This window comes from Thalassophryne amazonica, chromosome 16 (assembly GCF_902500255.1).
Source record: "Thalassophryne amazonica chromosome 16, fThaAma1.1, whole genome shotgun sequence".
Classification (NCBI taxonomy): Eukaryota; Metazoa; Chordata; class Actinopteri; order Batrachoidiformes; family Batrachoididae; genus Thalassophryne; species Thalassophryne amazonica.
This window is the reverse complement of record NC_047118.1, coordinates 557,990-572,407: the sequence shown is the minus strand read 5'-3', so window position 1 is coordinate 572,407 and position 14,418 is coordinate 557,990. Positions and strand designations below refer to the sequence as shown.

Here is a 14,418-nt window from a genome sequence, read left to right as displayed (position 1 = left end):
AGCTTGTATCTGTTGCGCTCTCATTGCGATATAAAGGATGACCTACAACGCAACTTATAAAGGGTGGAGTGATGCACTTGCTTCACATTACGATATCAAAATACACCTGTTTACATCACTGTACACGCTCATTAGGTAAAAAGAAATGTTTAACTTTATCTTTATGCTGAAGTATAATTCTTCTGGAAGAGACAATTGTTGTTCTTCTGTGCAGTCGTTGACTTTCCATGGTGTCACAATACTTCTTTTTTTTAAATCAAAAAAAGATACAATTTATTACAGGCCCTACGATGTGGTTATCACAACATGTGATGTATTGTTCCACCCCTAGAACTTATTTGTGTTAAACACAAGATTTTTGTTGATTTTCTAGAGCACTGAAGTACAGGTGCCAAGCTGTGGTGTATACTGGAGTAGAGTTTTGACTGTGACATGTGCGTCACTGTTTTTGTGTGATAGGACGCCACAATGGGAGAGCGAGCTGTCACCCGCCCAGTTGCTGCCATCTCTCCAGTGCAACAGATGCTGGCCTCTGGCTCTGGAGCGCTCATCACATCTGGCTTTGGTAAGAACAAAGACCCAAAAGCAGAACTTCTATCAAAGGCTTCAGCTAACCACTGAATTATTTGCTTGTTTGTTTGACTAACTTGTACAACTTGCTGTCTTGATTGTGGCTTGTTAACTATCTCTGCTCAGTATTGGGAGCTTGTGTTCTGATTGTTGTGGACAGGTCACTCACCAGGGGTGTGGTTCCACACAGTCTTTGAGAGTGCGATAGCGACATTTCTCTAACGGTTTGTTTGGATCAAAGAATTCTGGCAAAGTATATCTCCAGTGTGGTGTTTATGTTCAAAGTTCATGAGGGAGGTTTCAAATCCAATTCAGAAATGTTTGTCAGACAAGGCTCTTTTCAAAATATTGCAGTTGGCATTCTACTGAAACTGCACTCAGAAAAGTGGTCAAGGAGCTGTTGTCCACAATGCTGTAGGTTCAAATTCTGTGTTATAGCTGGATGTCAGCCCTGGGTTTTTGCCAATGGTGTGGACATGTACCCTCATCTGGGCAAAATGTACTAAGTGAACAGATGGAGAGATTGAAACAAAAACTTGTTTGTGGTATTTGCTTGCATGCAGTTGTGGCTGTTAGGTTTGTCATAACTATTTTTATTGGATGTATTGGCTGAAAATAATTTCAATAAATGCTGTTGTCATCATGCAGCATATAAGTACAACTTTTTAATGGAAAAAATTTAAAATAAACATCTAAAAGGAGGGACCATAGGTTTTGTTAAAGAAATGTTTAGACTTCCTTTAAAACAATCAGTGGATTGTAGTGCCCTCAGGGTGTCAGGGAGGGCATTCCACAGGCGTGGGGCAGCAGCACAGAAGGCCCTATCTCCTATGGTCCTTAACCTGGTTCTGAGTGTGTGGAGGAGATTTAACACTAGAACTGCCAGGGTGATGCCAAATGGCACTGCTGGGTTAATTTTCAACTCATTAGGCCACCTTTTCTTATGTAAGTGCAGCCATTAGATTGGAAAACTTTCCTTTTTGCTAAAGCTTATAGTTAGGGCTGGATCAGGTGACCCTGAACCATCCCTTAGTTATGCTGCTATAGACGTAGACTGCTGAGGGGTTCCCATGATGCACTGTTTCTTTCTCTTTTTGCTCTGTATGCACCACTCTGCATTTAATCATTAGTGATCAATCTCTGCTCCCCTCCACAGCATGTCTTTTTCCTGGTTCTCTCCCTCAGCCCCAACCAGTCCCAGCAGAAGACTGCCCCTCCCTGAGCCTGGTTCTGCTGGAGGTTTCTTCCTGTTAAAAGGGAGTTTTTCCTTCCCACTGTAGCCAAGTGCTTGCTCACAGGGGGTCGTTTTGACCGTTGGGGTTTTACATAATTATTGTATGGCCTTGCCTTACAATATAAGGCGCCTTGGGGCAACTGTTTGTTGTGATTTGGCGCTATATAAAAAAAATTGATTGATTTTGATTGAATGTGTCAGTACCAGAGTGACCGGCAGTTTGAGCCTGTGAGAATGTTCAGTTTTTAAAAAAAAAAAAAAAGTGGTGCAGAAGCTTCTGTTGAATTAGAAAAAAGTTGCCAGTCTTAAAAAAAACATTTCAGCAGTGTGTAACAGCTTGCAGTCTCTGAGGCATGGACTTAATGTGTGACAAACAGTACTCTTCATCAATCTGGCTCCAACTTTCTCTGATTGCTGTTGCCAGATCAGCTTTGCAAGTTTGGGCTCTTGTCATGGACCATTTTCTTCAACTTCCACCAAAGATTTTCAAATGGACTGAGATCCAGACTATTTGCAGGCCATGACATTGACCCTATATGTCTCTTTGCAAGGAATGTTTCCACAGTTTTTGCTCTATGGCAAGATGCATTATCATCTTGAAAAATGATTTCATCATCCCCAAACATCCTTTCAATTGATGGGATAAGAAAAGTGTCCAAAATATCAACATAAACATGTGCATTTATTGATGATGTAATGACAGCCATCTCCCCAGTGCCTTTACCTGACATGCAGCCCCATATCATCAATGACTGTGGAAATTTACATGTTCTCTTCAGGCAGTCATCTTTATAAATCTCATTGGAACGGCACCAAACAAAAGTTCCAGCATCATCACCTTGCCCAATGCAGATTCGAGATTCATCACTGAATGACTTTCATCCAGTCATCCACAGTCCACGATTGCTTTTCCTTAGCCCATTGTAACCTTGTTTTTTTCTTTTTAGGTGTTAATGATGGCTTTTGTTTAGCTTTTCTGTATGTAAATCCCGTTTCCTTTAGGCGGTTTCTTACAGTTCGGTCACAGACGTTGACTCCAGTTTCCTCCCATTCGTTCCTCATTTGTTTTGTTGTACATTTTTCAATTTTTGAGACATATTGCTTTAAGTTTTCTGTCTGGACACTTTGTCTTCCTTGGTCTACCAGTTTGTTTGTCTTTAACAACCTTCCCATGTTGTTTGTATTTGGTCCAGAGTTTAGACACAGCTGACTGAACAACCAACATCTTTTGCAACATTGCGTGATGATTTACCCTCTTTTAAGAGTTTGATAATCCTCTCCTTTGTTTCAATTGACATCTCTCATGTTGGAGCCATGATTCATGTCAGTCCACTTGGTGCAACAGCTCTCCAAGGTGTGATCACTCCTTTTTAGATGCAGACTAACGAGCAGATCTGATTTGATGCAGGTGTCAATTTTGGGGATGAAAATTTACAGGGTGATTCCATATTTTTTTTTCCTCAGAATTGAGTGATTCCATATTTTTTCCCTCTGCTTGGTCTGAAAAGTAACCGTTACTGACTGCCACAATTTTTTTTTTTTTGTTCCTGATTTCTGAAAGCCAGAAAGTTGCCACTTGAAATGACTTTAGTTTTGTCATGTCTGTGATCTGCTTTTTTTCTACAAAATTAAACAACTGAATGAACATCCTCCGAGGCCTGTGATTCCATAATTTTTGCCAGGGGTTGTATAAGCTTTAGCAAAAAGGAAAGTTTTAAGCCTAATCTTAAAAGTAGAGAGGGTGTTTGTCTCCCTGATCCGAATCGGGAGCTGGTTCCACAGGAGAGGAGCCTGAAAGCTGAAGGCTCTGCCTCCCATTCTACTCTTAAAAACCCTAGGAACGACAAGTAAGCCTGCAGTCTGAGAGCGAAGCGCTCTATTGGGGTGATATGGTACTATGAGGTCCCTAAGATAAGATGGGACCTGATTATTCAAAACCTTGTAAGTAAGAAGAATTTTAAATTCTATTCTAGAATTAACAGGAAGCCAATGAAGAGAGGCCAATATGGGTGAGATATGCTCTCTGCTTCTAGTCCCTGTCAGTACTCTAGCTGCAGCATTTTGAATTAACTGAAGGCTTTTCAGGGAACTTTTAGGACAACCTGATAATGATGAATTACAGTAGTCCAGCCTAGAGGAAATAAATGCATGAATTAGTTTTTCAGCATCACTCTGAGACAAGACCTTTCTGATTTTAGAGATTGCAAAAAATCAGTCCTACATATTTGCTTAATATGTGCACTGAAGGAAATATCCTGATCAAAAATGACTCCAAGATTTCTCACAGTATTACTAGAGGTCAGGGCAATGCCATCCAGAGTAAGGATCTGGTTGGACACCATGTTTCTAAGATTTGTGGGGCCAGTTACAATAACTTCAGTTTTATCTGAATTTAAAAGCAGGAAATTAGAGGTCATCCATGTCTTTATGTCTGTAAGACATTCCTGCAGTTTAACTAATTGGTGTGTCCTCTGGCTTCATGGATAGATAAAGCTGGGTATCATCTGCGTAACAATGAAAATGTAAGCAGTGCTTTCTAATAATACTTCCTAAGGGAAGCATGTATAAAGTGAATAAAATTGGTCCTAGCACAGAACCTTGTGGAACTCCATAATTAACCTTAGTCTGTGAAGAAGACTCCCCATTTACATGAACAAATTGTAATCTATTAGATAAATGATTCAAACCAGCGCAGTGCCTTTAATACCTATGGCATGCTCTAATCTCTGTAATATGGTCAACAGTATCAAAAGCTGCACTGAGGTCTAACAGGACAAGCACAGAGATGAGTCCACTGTCTGAGGCCAAAAGATCATTTGTAACCTTCACTAATGCTGTTTCTGTACTATGATGAATTCTAAAACCTGACTGTAACTCTTCAAATAGACCATTCCTCTGCAGATGATCAGTTAGCTGTTTTACAACTACCCTTTCAAGAATTGAGAGAAAAGGAAGGTTGGAGATTGGTCTATAATTAGCTAAGATAGCTGGGTCAAGTGATGGCTTTTTAAGTAATGGTTTAATTACTGCCACCTTAAAAGCCTGTGGTACATAGCCAACTAATAAAGATTGATCATATTTAAGATCAAAGCATTAATTAATGGTAGGGCTTCCTTGAGCAGCCTGGTAGGAATGGGGTCTAATAGACATGTTGATGGTTTGGAGGAAGTAACTAATGAAAATAACTCAGACAGAACAATCGGAGAGAGTGAGTCTAACCAAATACCAGCATTACTGAAAGCAGCCAAAGATAACGATATGTCTTTGGGATGGTTATGAGTAATTTTTTCTAATAGTTAAAATTTTATTAGCAAAGAAAGTCATGAAGTCATTACTAGTTAAAGGAATACTCGGCTCAATAGAGCTCTGACTTTGTCAGCCTGGCTACAGTGCTGAAAAGAAACCTGGGGTTATTTTCTTCAATTAGTGATGAGTAGTAAGATGTCCTAGCTTTACGGAGGGCTTTTTTATAGAGCAACAGACTCTTTTTCCAGGCTAAGTGAAGATCTTCTAAATTAGTGAGATGCCATTTCCTCTCAAACTTACGGGTTATCTGCTTTAAGCTGCGAGTTTGAGTTATACCATGGAGTCAGGCACTTCTGATTTAAGGCTCTCTTTTTCAGAGGAGCTACAGCATCCAAAGTTCTGCTCAATGAGGATGTAAAACTATTGACGAGATAATCTATCTCACTCAGAGTTTAGGTAGCTACTCTGCACTGTGTTGGTATATGGCATCGGAGAACATAACAAAGAAGGAATCATATCCTTAAACCTAGTTACAGCGCTTTCCGAAAGACTGCTACTGTAATGAAACTTATTCCCCACTGCTGGGTAGTCCATTAAAGTAAATGTGAATGTTAAGAAATGATCAGACAGAAGGGGGTTTCAGGGAATACTGTTAAGTCTTCAATTTCCATAGTATAAGTCAGAACAAGATCTAAAGTGTAGTTAAAGTGGTGGGTGGACTCAATTACATTTTGAGCGAAGCCAGTTGAGTCTAATAATAGATTAAATGCAGTGTTGAGACTGCCATTCTCAGCATCTATGTGGATGTTAAAATCGCCCACTATAATTATCTGAGCTAAGCACTAAAGCCCCTTTTACACCGAGGTTGCTCCCTGTGGCGTCATGACGACGCAGGAATTTCTGCGTCAGGTGCGAGCAGCAGGGGGCCGAGAGGAGGTGAGAACGCAGCCTGCAGGTTCTCTGCACAGAGAAGTCAGAGTGCACAGTTTGGCTGCAGACAGACTGTGCACTCTGACTTCTCTTGTACTTGTGCTGAGCTGCAGGGCTGCGCTCTGATTTCTGTTATAGTTCATCTTTCCTCCCTTGACCGTGAGATGCGCGCGCACGGACCGTCCTTGCAAATGTGGAGATGTGTGGAGTTCTACTTGATGTTGACATGTCCTGGACTTATGTCCTTTTTTAACTGTGATGAGAGAGTCTGAGCAGAGAAAGGAACTAACTGCCTGCAGACATTTTTTTTTTTTCTTTCCTCTGACCGCGAGATGCACGTGCGAACGGACTGTCAAGCAAATGTGGAGATGTCTGGAGTTCTACTTGATGTTGACATGTCCTGTCTCAGGACTTATGTCCTTTTTTGTCCTTTAACTGTGATGTGAGACTTTGAGCAGAGAACAAGGACCTAATGCCTGCAGCCAGACTTTTTTTTTCTTTTAATTGTTCACATGTGCACGCGTGAACGAACGTCCATGAGTGGACTAGAGATGTCCGGACTTTTTACTGGATATTTCTGACAGTCTGCTTTTTTCTTTTTTTTTTCTCTTCAGCATGTAGTTTTTACTGCATTAAGTACACGGTATAAAAACGATCCTGTGTGATTTATACTGTGGGAACAATGGAACACAGCAGGAATCATAAATTGGCTTCGGGTAACGCCTCTTTGCCCCGACTTGCACTGGAACCACTTCCTTTCTGCGTCGAGCACAGGACGCCAAAAAAATTAAACGGGTTTAATTTTTCGGCGCCCGACTTGCTTCCTCCTTTGCGCCCTCGCGCTGTTGTGGCGCCAAGCTGCATCGTCTCGGCACAGTTGCTTCCACGCGGCGTCGTCGTCATGACGCACAGTGCAACCGGGAGCACCCCGATGTGAAAGGGGCTTAAGTCAGACAGAAGGTCTGAAAATTCAGAGAAACTCACAGTAACGACCAGGTGGATGATGGATAACAACAAATAAAACTGGTTTTTGGGACTTCCAATTTGGATGGACAAGACTAAGAGTCAAGCTTTCAAATTAATTAAAGCTCTGTCTGGGTTTTTAATTAATTAATAAGCTGGAGTGGAAGATTGCTGCTAATCCTCGGCCCGTGCTACGAGCATTCTGACAGTTAGTGTGACTCGGGGGTGTTGACTCATTTAAACTAACATTCATCCTGCTGTAACCAGGTTTCTGTAAGGCAGAATAAATCAATATGTTGATCAATTATTATATCATTTACTAACAGGGACTTAGAAGAGAGACCTAATGTTTAATAAGCCACATTTAACTGTTGTAGTCTGTGGTGCAGTTGAAGGTGCTATATATTTTTTTTTTTTTTTTTTTTTTTTTTTTTTTTTTTATGCTTAAATAGATTTTTGCTGGTTATTGGTCGTCTGGGAGCAGGCACCGTCTCTACGGGGATGGGGTATTGGGGGGATGGCAGGGGGAGAGAAGTTGCAGAGAGGTGTGTATCATCCTGGCAATGCAGTATTGAACTGAACAATGGTAGCCTTAGCTTTACCCAGCACGCAGTGCTTTTTTAGATCTTGTTTTTAAGAGATGCTTGTTTGTTTTTTTTGCATGCCCTTCTGTCTACTCCTACTGTTCTATGCTGCGATGTGACACTGAAATTTCCCCATTGAGGGATGAATGAAGGCTTTCTTTTTTTAAAAAACTGAACATTCTCACAGTATACAATATAAATATTCATCAGATGTGTGTTTACAATAACATGTTCTCACCTTTATGTTTACAATCAGCATTTAGAAATTTGTTCATGTTAAATTCAGATTCATTCATATAACACCAAACAGAATAGTCATCTTCACCTTCCTTTCTGTAAAACTAAACATGGTCTGTTTTCCGTCAGATATTGTCGTACAAATATGGAATGATAAAATAAATGTAACAGAGCTCATTGTCACTGCAAACTTTTAAAAGAAAACTGCCTTTACATTTAATTCATGAAGCTTAGTGTTTTTTTAAGTCTTAAATTTGTTTTTTGGTAATTTTTCTTTATGTATACATGCATAACAGGGGCTTTTGACTTTCTCAAAGTCAGAAAGCTCAAACTGCCAGTCACTCTGGTACTGCCACATTCCGATCTAATGGCTGCACTTGCATAAGAAACAAGAAAAGGTGGCCTAATGAGTTGTACATGGGTGAGAAGAGAGGTGGGAGAGAAGGCTGGATTTTCAAGTGTTGAGTGGAGCAGGATGAATGTATTGTTTTGTGGGTTGAGGAGTTCTTTGATGTGGGGGGCATGCTCATAGATACATTGGTGTGTGAGGAGGGAGACCTTGTGTTCAATCCTGGTGGAGAAAGGAAGCCAGTGGAGTGAGTGGAGGATGGGTGTAATGTACTCATGTTTGTGCACTCTCATCAGGATCCTAGCTGTACAACAATGCAAACAAGATGTCAGTATTTTTAAGTTGTGTGACATGGTGCACAAAAATGCAGTAGCATTAGCTGAAAGGTATTGAGTTCCAAGATGCTACTGAGCACTGGTTCTTCATCCACTTCAGACTTGGATGTCACGGCTTTGACTCCAAACGACACTGAATGGAGACGGTGTAATCTTGTCATATCTAACACAGATCTGTGACTTTTTTCTTTGGCCAGCTTTCATTTTTATGACCAACAGGAACATTGCATCACACCTGGCTCTCTCTGACTGTCTCATTTTGTGCACTTGATCACAGATCTCTAGTTTTGTTCTGGTTATTTAGCTGTGTGCATGTTTTTAATCTTTTGTACAGCACTCGAAGTTCCTTATGGAAAACACTATTGTTAAGGTTGATGTTCTTTCATTGAATTTATTTTACAGTCACACCACTGGATGTTGTGAAGATCAGGCTGCAGGCTCAGCAGACGTCTTTGTGCCAAGGTGAAATGACACCACTGTCTTTAAAAAAAAATGTCAGATTTGGATTGCTCATGGAGTTGATCATTTTTGAAGACCTTGTGGCTCCCCTAGGTCAAATTTCTCTGTAGTTAAAAAAACAACAAAAAAAAACTTTTGTCCTAAGCATTTATCAAAGCACTGTTGAGGGTTGGTGTGATAGTGTGAACACTTCGTGATACGACACCTCATGTGCAAGGCGAATGGGGCCTATTAGCTAACCTGAGCAACGGTAATCTCACAAAAGTGTTAAAACTACAAATAAATACTCCGTGTTTTGTTTTTTAGCTCTATCCTGTGATTCAGCAACCTGGGGCAGTGTCATCCGCCCTTCAAAGTGTGAGTATTTGTCCGGCCATCGCTGCCTGATTAAACATGGCTGCAGTTTTCTCTGTGGGGGTCACATGACTCACTAACAAACATGTTTTGCCCTTGGACAGAGTAAATATATCCACATGCTTACTATCAGTGAAGCTTTCTGTTTTTTCTTCCTCAGTCTTCTAGTTGATGAGGTAATGTTACATGGCTGCAGTGCTGCAACTTTTCCTGGGGTTAGTCATTCTAGGACATTGAGAACAACATTTAAAATGCTTCCTGAGTGACTCCCCACTAACTCAAACTCAACTTGAGGATTTTCTCAATATGGTTCATTCTGTTGTACAATCAGGTCTGTAGATTTTTGAACAGTGACATGTTTGGATTTGCCTCTGGACACCACTGAAGGGGGAATTTAAGTGAAACAGTCGGTTTTCATCTTTAATTCAAGGAGTTAACAGAGATTTAGTAATTTTCAGAAGCCACAAGTAATTGGACAAACTAAATATCAGGACTACTGTCAATACAAACATTACATTTGCAGCCAGTTTTCTTCAGATGTGTCAGACTGTAAGAAGGAGACTAGTGAGGGAAACCACGATAACTCTGAAGGAGTTCAAGGCTTCCGTCTGGAGAAACTGTGCATAACGCAACTTTTTAATCAATCAACATTTATATATAAAGCGCTTTACAGCACCGACTGGTGTCCAAAGTGCTTAACATTAAAAACACATGTACAAAAATAAAACACAAACACATGAACATAAAAATAACAGAACATGTCGCCTCCCCACTAAGTGTTAAAAGCCAGTTTAAATATATGTCTTTAACTTAGATTTAAAAAGTGCTCGGTCAGGAATAGTACGTAACTCAAGAGGTAGCCCATTCCACAGTCTGGGACCAGCTACTGCGAAAGCATGATCACCCCAGTGTTTATATCTTGACCTTGGAACATCTAAGTAAAGCTGGCCAGACGCCCTTAATGTCCTACTGTAGGTGCACAAAGTTAAAATTTCAGACAAGTAGGGAGGTGCAAGGCCATAAATAGCTTTAAAAACAAACGTTAAAATTTTTAAAATCAATTCTAAAACGAACTGGAAGCCAGTGGAGTGAGTACAGGACGGGTGTAATATGCTCACGTCTAAAAGTGTTTGTTAAAAGACGAGCAGCAGCATTCTGCACCAACTGGAGACGTGCAAGAGACGACTGATTAATGCCCGAATAAAGTGCATTACAATAATCAAGTCTGGAGCTGATGAAAGCATGAATGGCTGTCTCAAGATCACGTCTACTGAGAAAGTGCTTTATTTTAGCCAAAAGGCAAAGTTGGAAAAAACTAGCTTTGACAACAGAATTTATCTGTCAAACTTTTCAACAGTTAAGTTGTCAAACTTTTCTCTGTTGCATCACCGGTTATACAGTTTCATGGTGAAACAGAAGGATTTTCAGAGGTGTGACATTCCAGCTACACTTTATCAGAAGGTGCACAGACCCTGACTCTATTTGATCTGTTTTGTTCAGTCAAAATCTTCCAGGTGGCAACCTCCAGTGCAAAATAATGAAGCTGATGCAAATGTGGCAAATCTTGCAGTTACTTTTAGGGATGCACCGATACCACTATTTTCCAGAGTGAGTACGAGTACATACATTTTGGTACTCGTCGATACAGAGTACCGATACAAATACTCAATGATATCATTACAGTTTTATGATTTTGAAAACATGTTTTATTCATCATTTGTTCCTTACTTTTGACTGTAACTGCTACCAATATCATTAGCTTTGTTTTTATTTACGAACATTTCACTTAAGTCAGTTAACTTCACTTTTTGACTACAACAAATTGTCCTTTAACATTAAGCATGTGTTTCTTAACAAATATGATGCTGCCAGACATCTCACTGAAATGTAACCTCTGGACTTCAGCACTACAAAATATACACCAGGAACTGAACTGAAACTGTTCATCAGTAACTTTGTTTGTCTGAGAGACTAAAAGCCTGTTTTGAAAATGTGAGGGGCAGATTCATTTTGATGAAAAGAAGCTTCTCTGTGTTATCAGCTGTGAGCCTGTTTCTGTTTTTATCTACAATGTGTGACACTGAACTAAAAACAGCCTTTCACTCGCCACACTTCTTTTTTTTATTTTTTTTTTTTTTTAACTTGCAATGAAATATGTATCGGTAACATACACAAATACACGCAGCAAGTGTCCCCCCAAAAGGTGGAACACATAATATTGCACAGAGTCACAACACACAGAGGCAAAATGGAGTATTTTTAACATTATTTAATTTTTTCTTTATGGAATAATTTCCTCACGTTAATTTTATTTCAGTCAACGCACTCATGCAGTAACAGAAAATAAATGAATGAATAGATTAAAAAAAAGGTAAAAAAAAAAAAAAGAAAGCACATAATGACAGACAGACAGATGTTAAGACATAATAGCCCGTTGCCTGTGGTAACTGAACCGTTAACGAGGCGCAGTGAGTCAACATCTGACCCAAAGTGCAGCTCGTGGAGGCGAGCGGAGGTTCCAAACGCAGCGCCACAGACATTCCGCAAACAGATACAACTGTAGCGGACTGAGCCGGCCCCCATCAGCCTGAACACCCACACCAAGGGCTGAAACTCACCAACCTGATGAACAACCTCCGCTGCGGAAACCCTGATCTGAGTTCTGACAGAGGGGCTGCCACAGTGCTGTTAGTTAGAGGAACTTTTTTCTGCCACATGAGGAATTAAAGGATTTTCAGATGTTGTGTTCCAAAGCCAGGAGGTTTTGTGTGGATTATTTTTCTTCCTTTGATGAATTCCACAAACAGGTAGGACTTTTTATTTATACGCTGAGTTTTCTCTGCATGATGGACAGTGGCTTTCAGCCAATTAATGGACAGCATTGACGGACATATTTCGTCTTATGAGTAAATTACATGAAAACCTGGAAAAATCCATAAGTTAGCCACATCATTGTTTAAATCAGTGTTCAAAACGTATGGGGGGGGAAGTAGCGGCCTACAGTTTTAAATTTTTGGAGCATGTGGGTGAAAATCCCACATTGAGAGATTGATGTCACGCTGCTGTAAAGGGGTATTGGAGACATTTTATGACTACAAGTATGAGTAAATGAATACGGGATCGGGCCGTTACTGGTATCTGGATCGGTGCATCCCTAGTTACTATAATGGCCAATGTGGTTGGCTGCAAAAGTCCATCAGTAATGAATATGATGATGTTCAGTCAGATTCAGGTCTGGGCTCTGGCTGGGCCACTCAAGGACATTCAGAGTTGTCCTGAAGCCACTCCTTTGATATCTTGGTTGTGTCTGGTTTCCTCCAAGCTTGTCAGACCAGAGAATTTTGTTCTCCTGGTCTGAGTCCTTCAGGTGCCTTTTGTCAAACTCCAGGTGGGCTGCCATGTGCCTTTTACTAAGGAGTGGCTTCCGTCTGGCCACTCTGTCATACAGGCCTGATTGGTGGATTGCTGCAGAGATGGTTGTCCTTCTGGAAGGTTCTCCTCTCTCCACAGAAGAATGCTGGAGCTCTGACAGAGTGACCATTGGGTTCTTGGTCACCTCCCTGACTAGGGTCTTTCTCCCCTGATCGCTCAGTTTAGACGGGTGGCCAGGTACAGGAAGAGTCCTGGTGGATCTGAACTTCTTCCATTTACAGATGATGGAGGCCACTGTGCTCTTGGGACCTTCAAAGCATCAGAAATGTTTCTGTACCCTTCCCCAGATGTGTGCCTCCACACAGTCCTCTGAGGTCTACGGACAGTTCCTTTGACTTCATGGTTGGTTTGTGCTCTGTCAACTGTGGGACCTTATATGTAGACAGGTGTGTGTCTTTCCAAATCATGTCCAACCAACTGAATTTACCCCAGGGGGACTCCAATTGAGCTGTAGAAACATCTCAAGGATTTCCTAGTTTCTTTGTTTTTTTTAATTAATTAATTTTGCAAAATCTTTGTATAGAATTTTGAGGAAAAAATTATTTAATCAATTTTGGAATAAGGCTGCAACATAACAAAATGTGGCAAAATGAAGCGCTGTGAATACTTTCTGGATGCACTGTAAATAAATAAAATAGACCTGTTTTGGTCTCTATCGGTAGCCCCCCCCGTGCGTTCATGAGAGTATGACCGAATTAATATTATTTTAAATAACTGAGTTTAAGCTATTTTAAGCCACTGTAGTATGAGTAATTAGGGGCGTGGTCACTGAGTGACTGTTGTGTGATAATGGAAGAACCTCGTATAAAATGGCTGTACTTCCTCTGGTTTATATATTTAATTAAAGCTGACTGACACTGCGAGCACATCTGGATTGTTTCATTGCGGTGGTGTCGGGAATGAAAATGATAAACACTGTCCCTGTCCAAACTGCAAATGTTTTGCGTTTTTTCCCTCCAGCCAGGTTAATCAATGTTGGAGTTTCTTTGAACGCTGTCAGCAGTCCTCCATAAATCAGACCAAATAAACAAACGGGTCAGCGGCAGTAAGGGCGGCCATGATGTTTTTATCTCAGCTGCTCTGTGGTCTGTGTCCGCATAGTTAATCACATTTCCTCTTATCGGTTAATAGGTCGAGATAAAATGTTTCGGCTTGGCTCATTTTTAAGGTTATTTATCTTATTTGTTGGTTACTGGGCAACATTAAGAGGTCCATCATACACTGACTGTTTTTGTTTTTTTTTCTGCTGACCACAGGGAAGTCCTTCCTGTTTTGTAAGAGAGAGGTGGATAATTTCTTTGCTTGCTGCAATAGAACAAAGTGTAACAAATGGCACAGAACACCGACGTACTACAGCGGGACTGTTGTGAGTAATAATATCAGCAGGCAAAACACTGCTGAGACACTCTTTACGTACCTCAGACGTGTGGATCTGAATAGAACACTTTGGTTTGTGTTTCACAGGATGCTTTTGTGAAAATAGCTCGCCATGAAGGGCTCAAATCTTTGTGGAGTGGACTTGAACCAACACTGTGAGTGTGAAAACTGAGTTTCCCTGTAGATTGTGATGAGATGGTTTCGCTGCCTCAAAATACTCAACTGACGACTCATGTTTTCGCAGGATGTGTTGTTGAAGCCGATCCACCTCAAAGGTCCACTAATACTGAATTAGTGGACGGTCACATTGGCTACATATTAGGATGACAAACATTTGGCGTTTGTTGC

The 14,418-nt window shown here is 40.7% G+C and overlaps 1 protein-coding gene across 1 annotated transcript in view; it reads left to right on the top strand.

Annotated features, from left to right (window-relative positions):
• The window catches only part of slc25a39 (solute carrier family 25 member 39), a 39,180-nt gene that overhangs the window by 7,205 nt on the left and 17,557 nt on the right, over nucleotides 1-14,418 (top strand). The window contains exons 2-6 of the mRNA XM_034189770.1: nucleotides 460-565; nucleotides 8,851-8,910; nucleotides 9,214-9,264; nucleotides 13,950-14,059; nucleotides 14,158-14,225. Coding sequence (XP_034045661.1) covers nucleotides 469-565; nucleotides 8,851-8,910; nucleotides 9,214-9,264; nucleotides 13,950-14,059; nucleotides 14,158-14,225 — 386 coding nt within the window. The 5' untranslated portion in view covers nucleotides 460-468. The remainder of the gene's footprint in view (nucleotides 1-459; nucleotides 566-8,850; nucleotides 8,911-9,213; nucleotides 9,265-13,949; nucleotides 14,060-14,157; nucleotides 14,226-14,418) is intronic.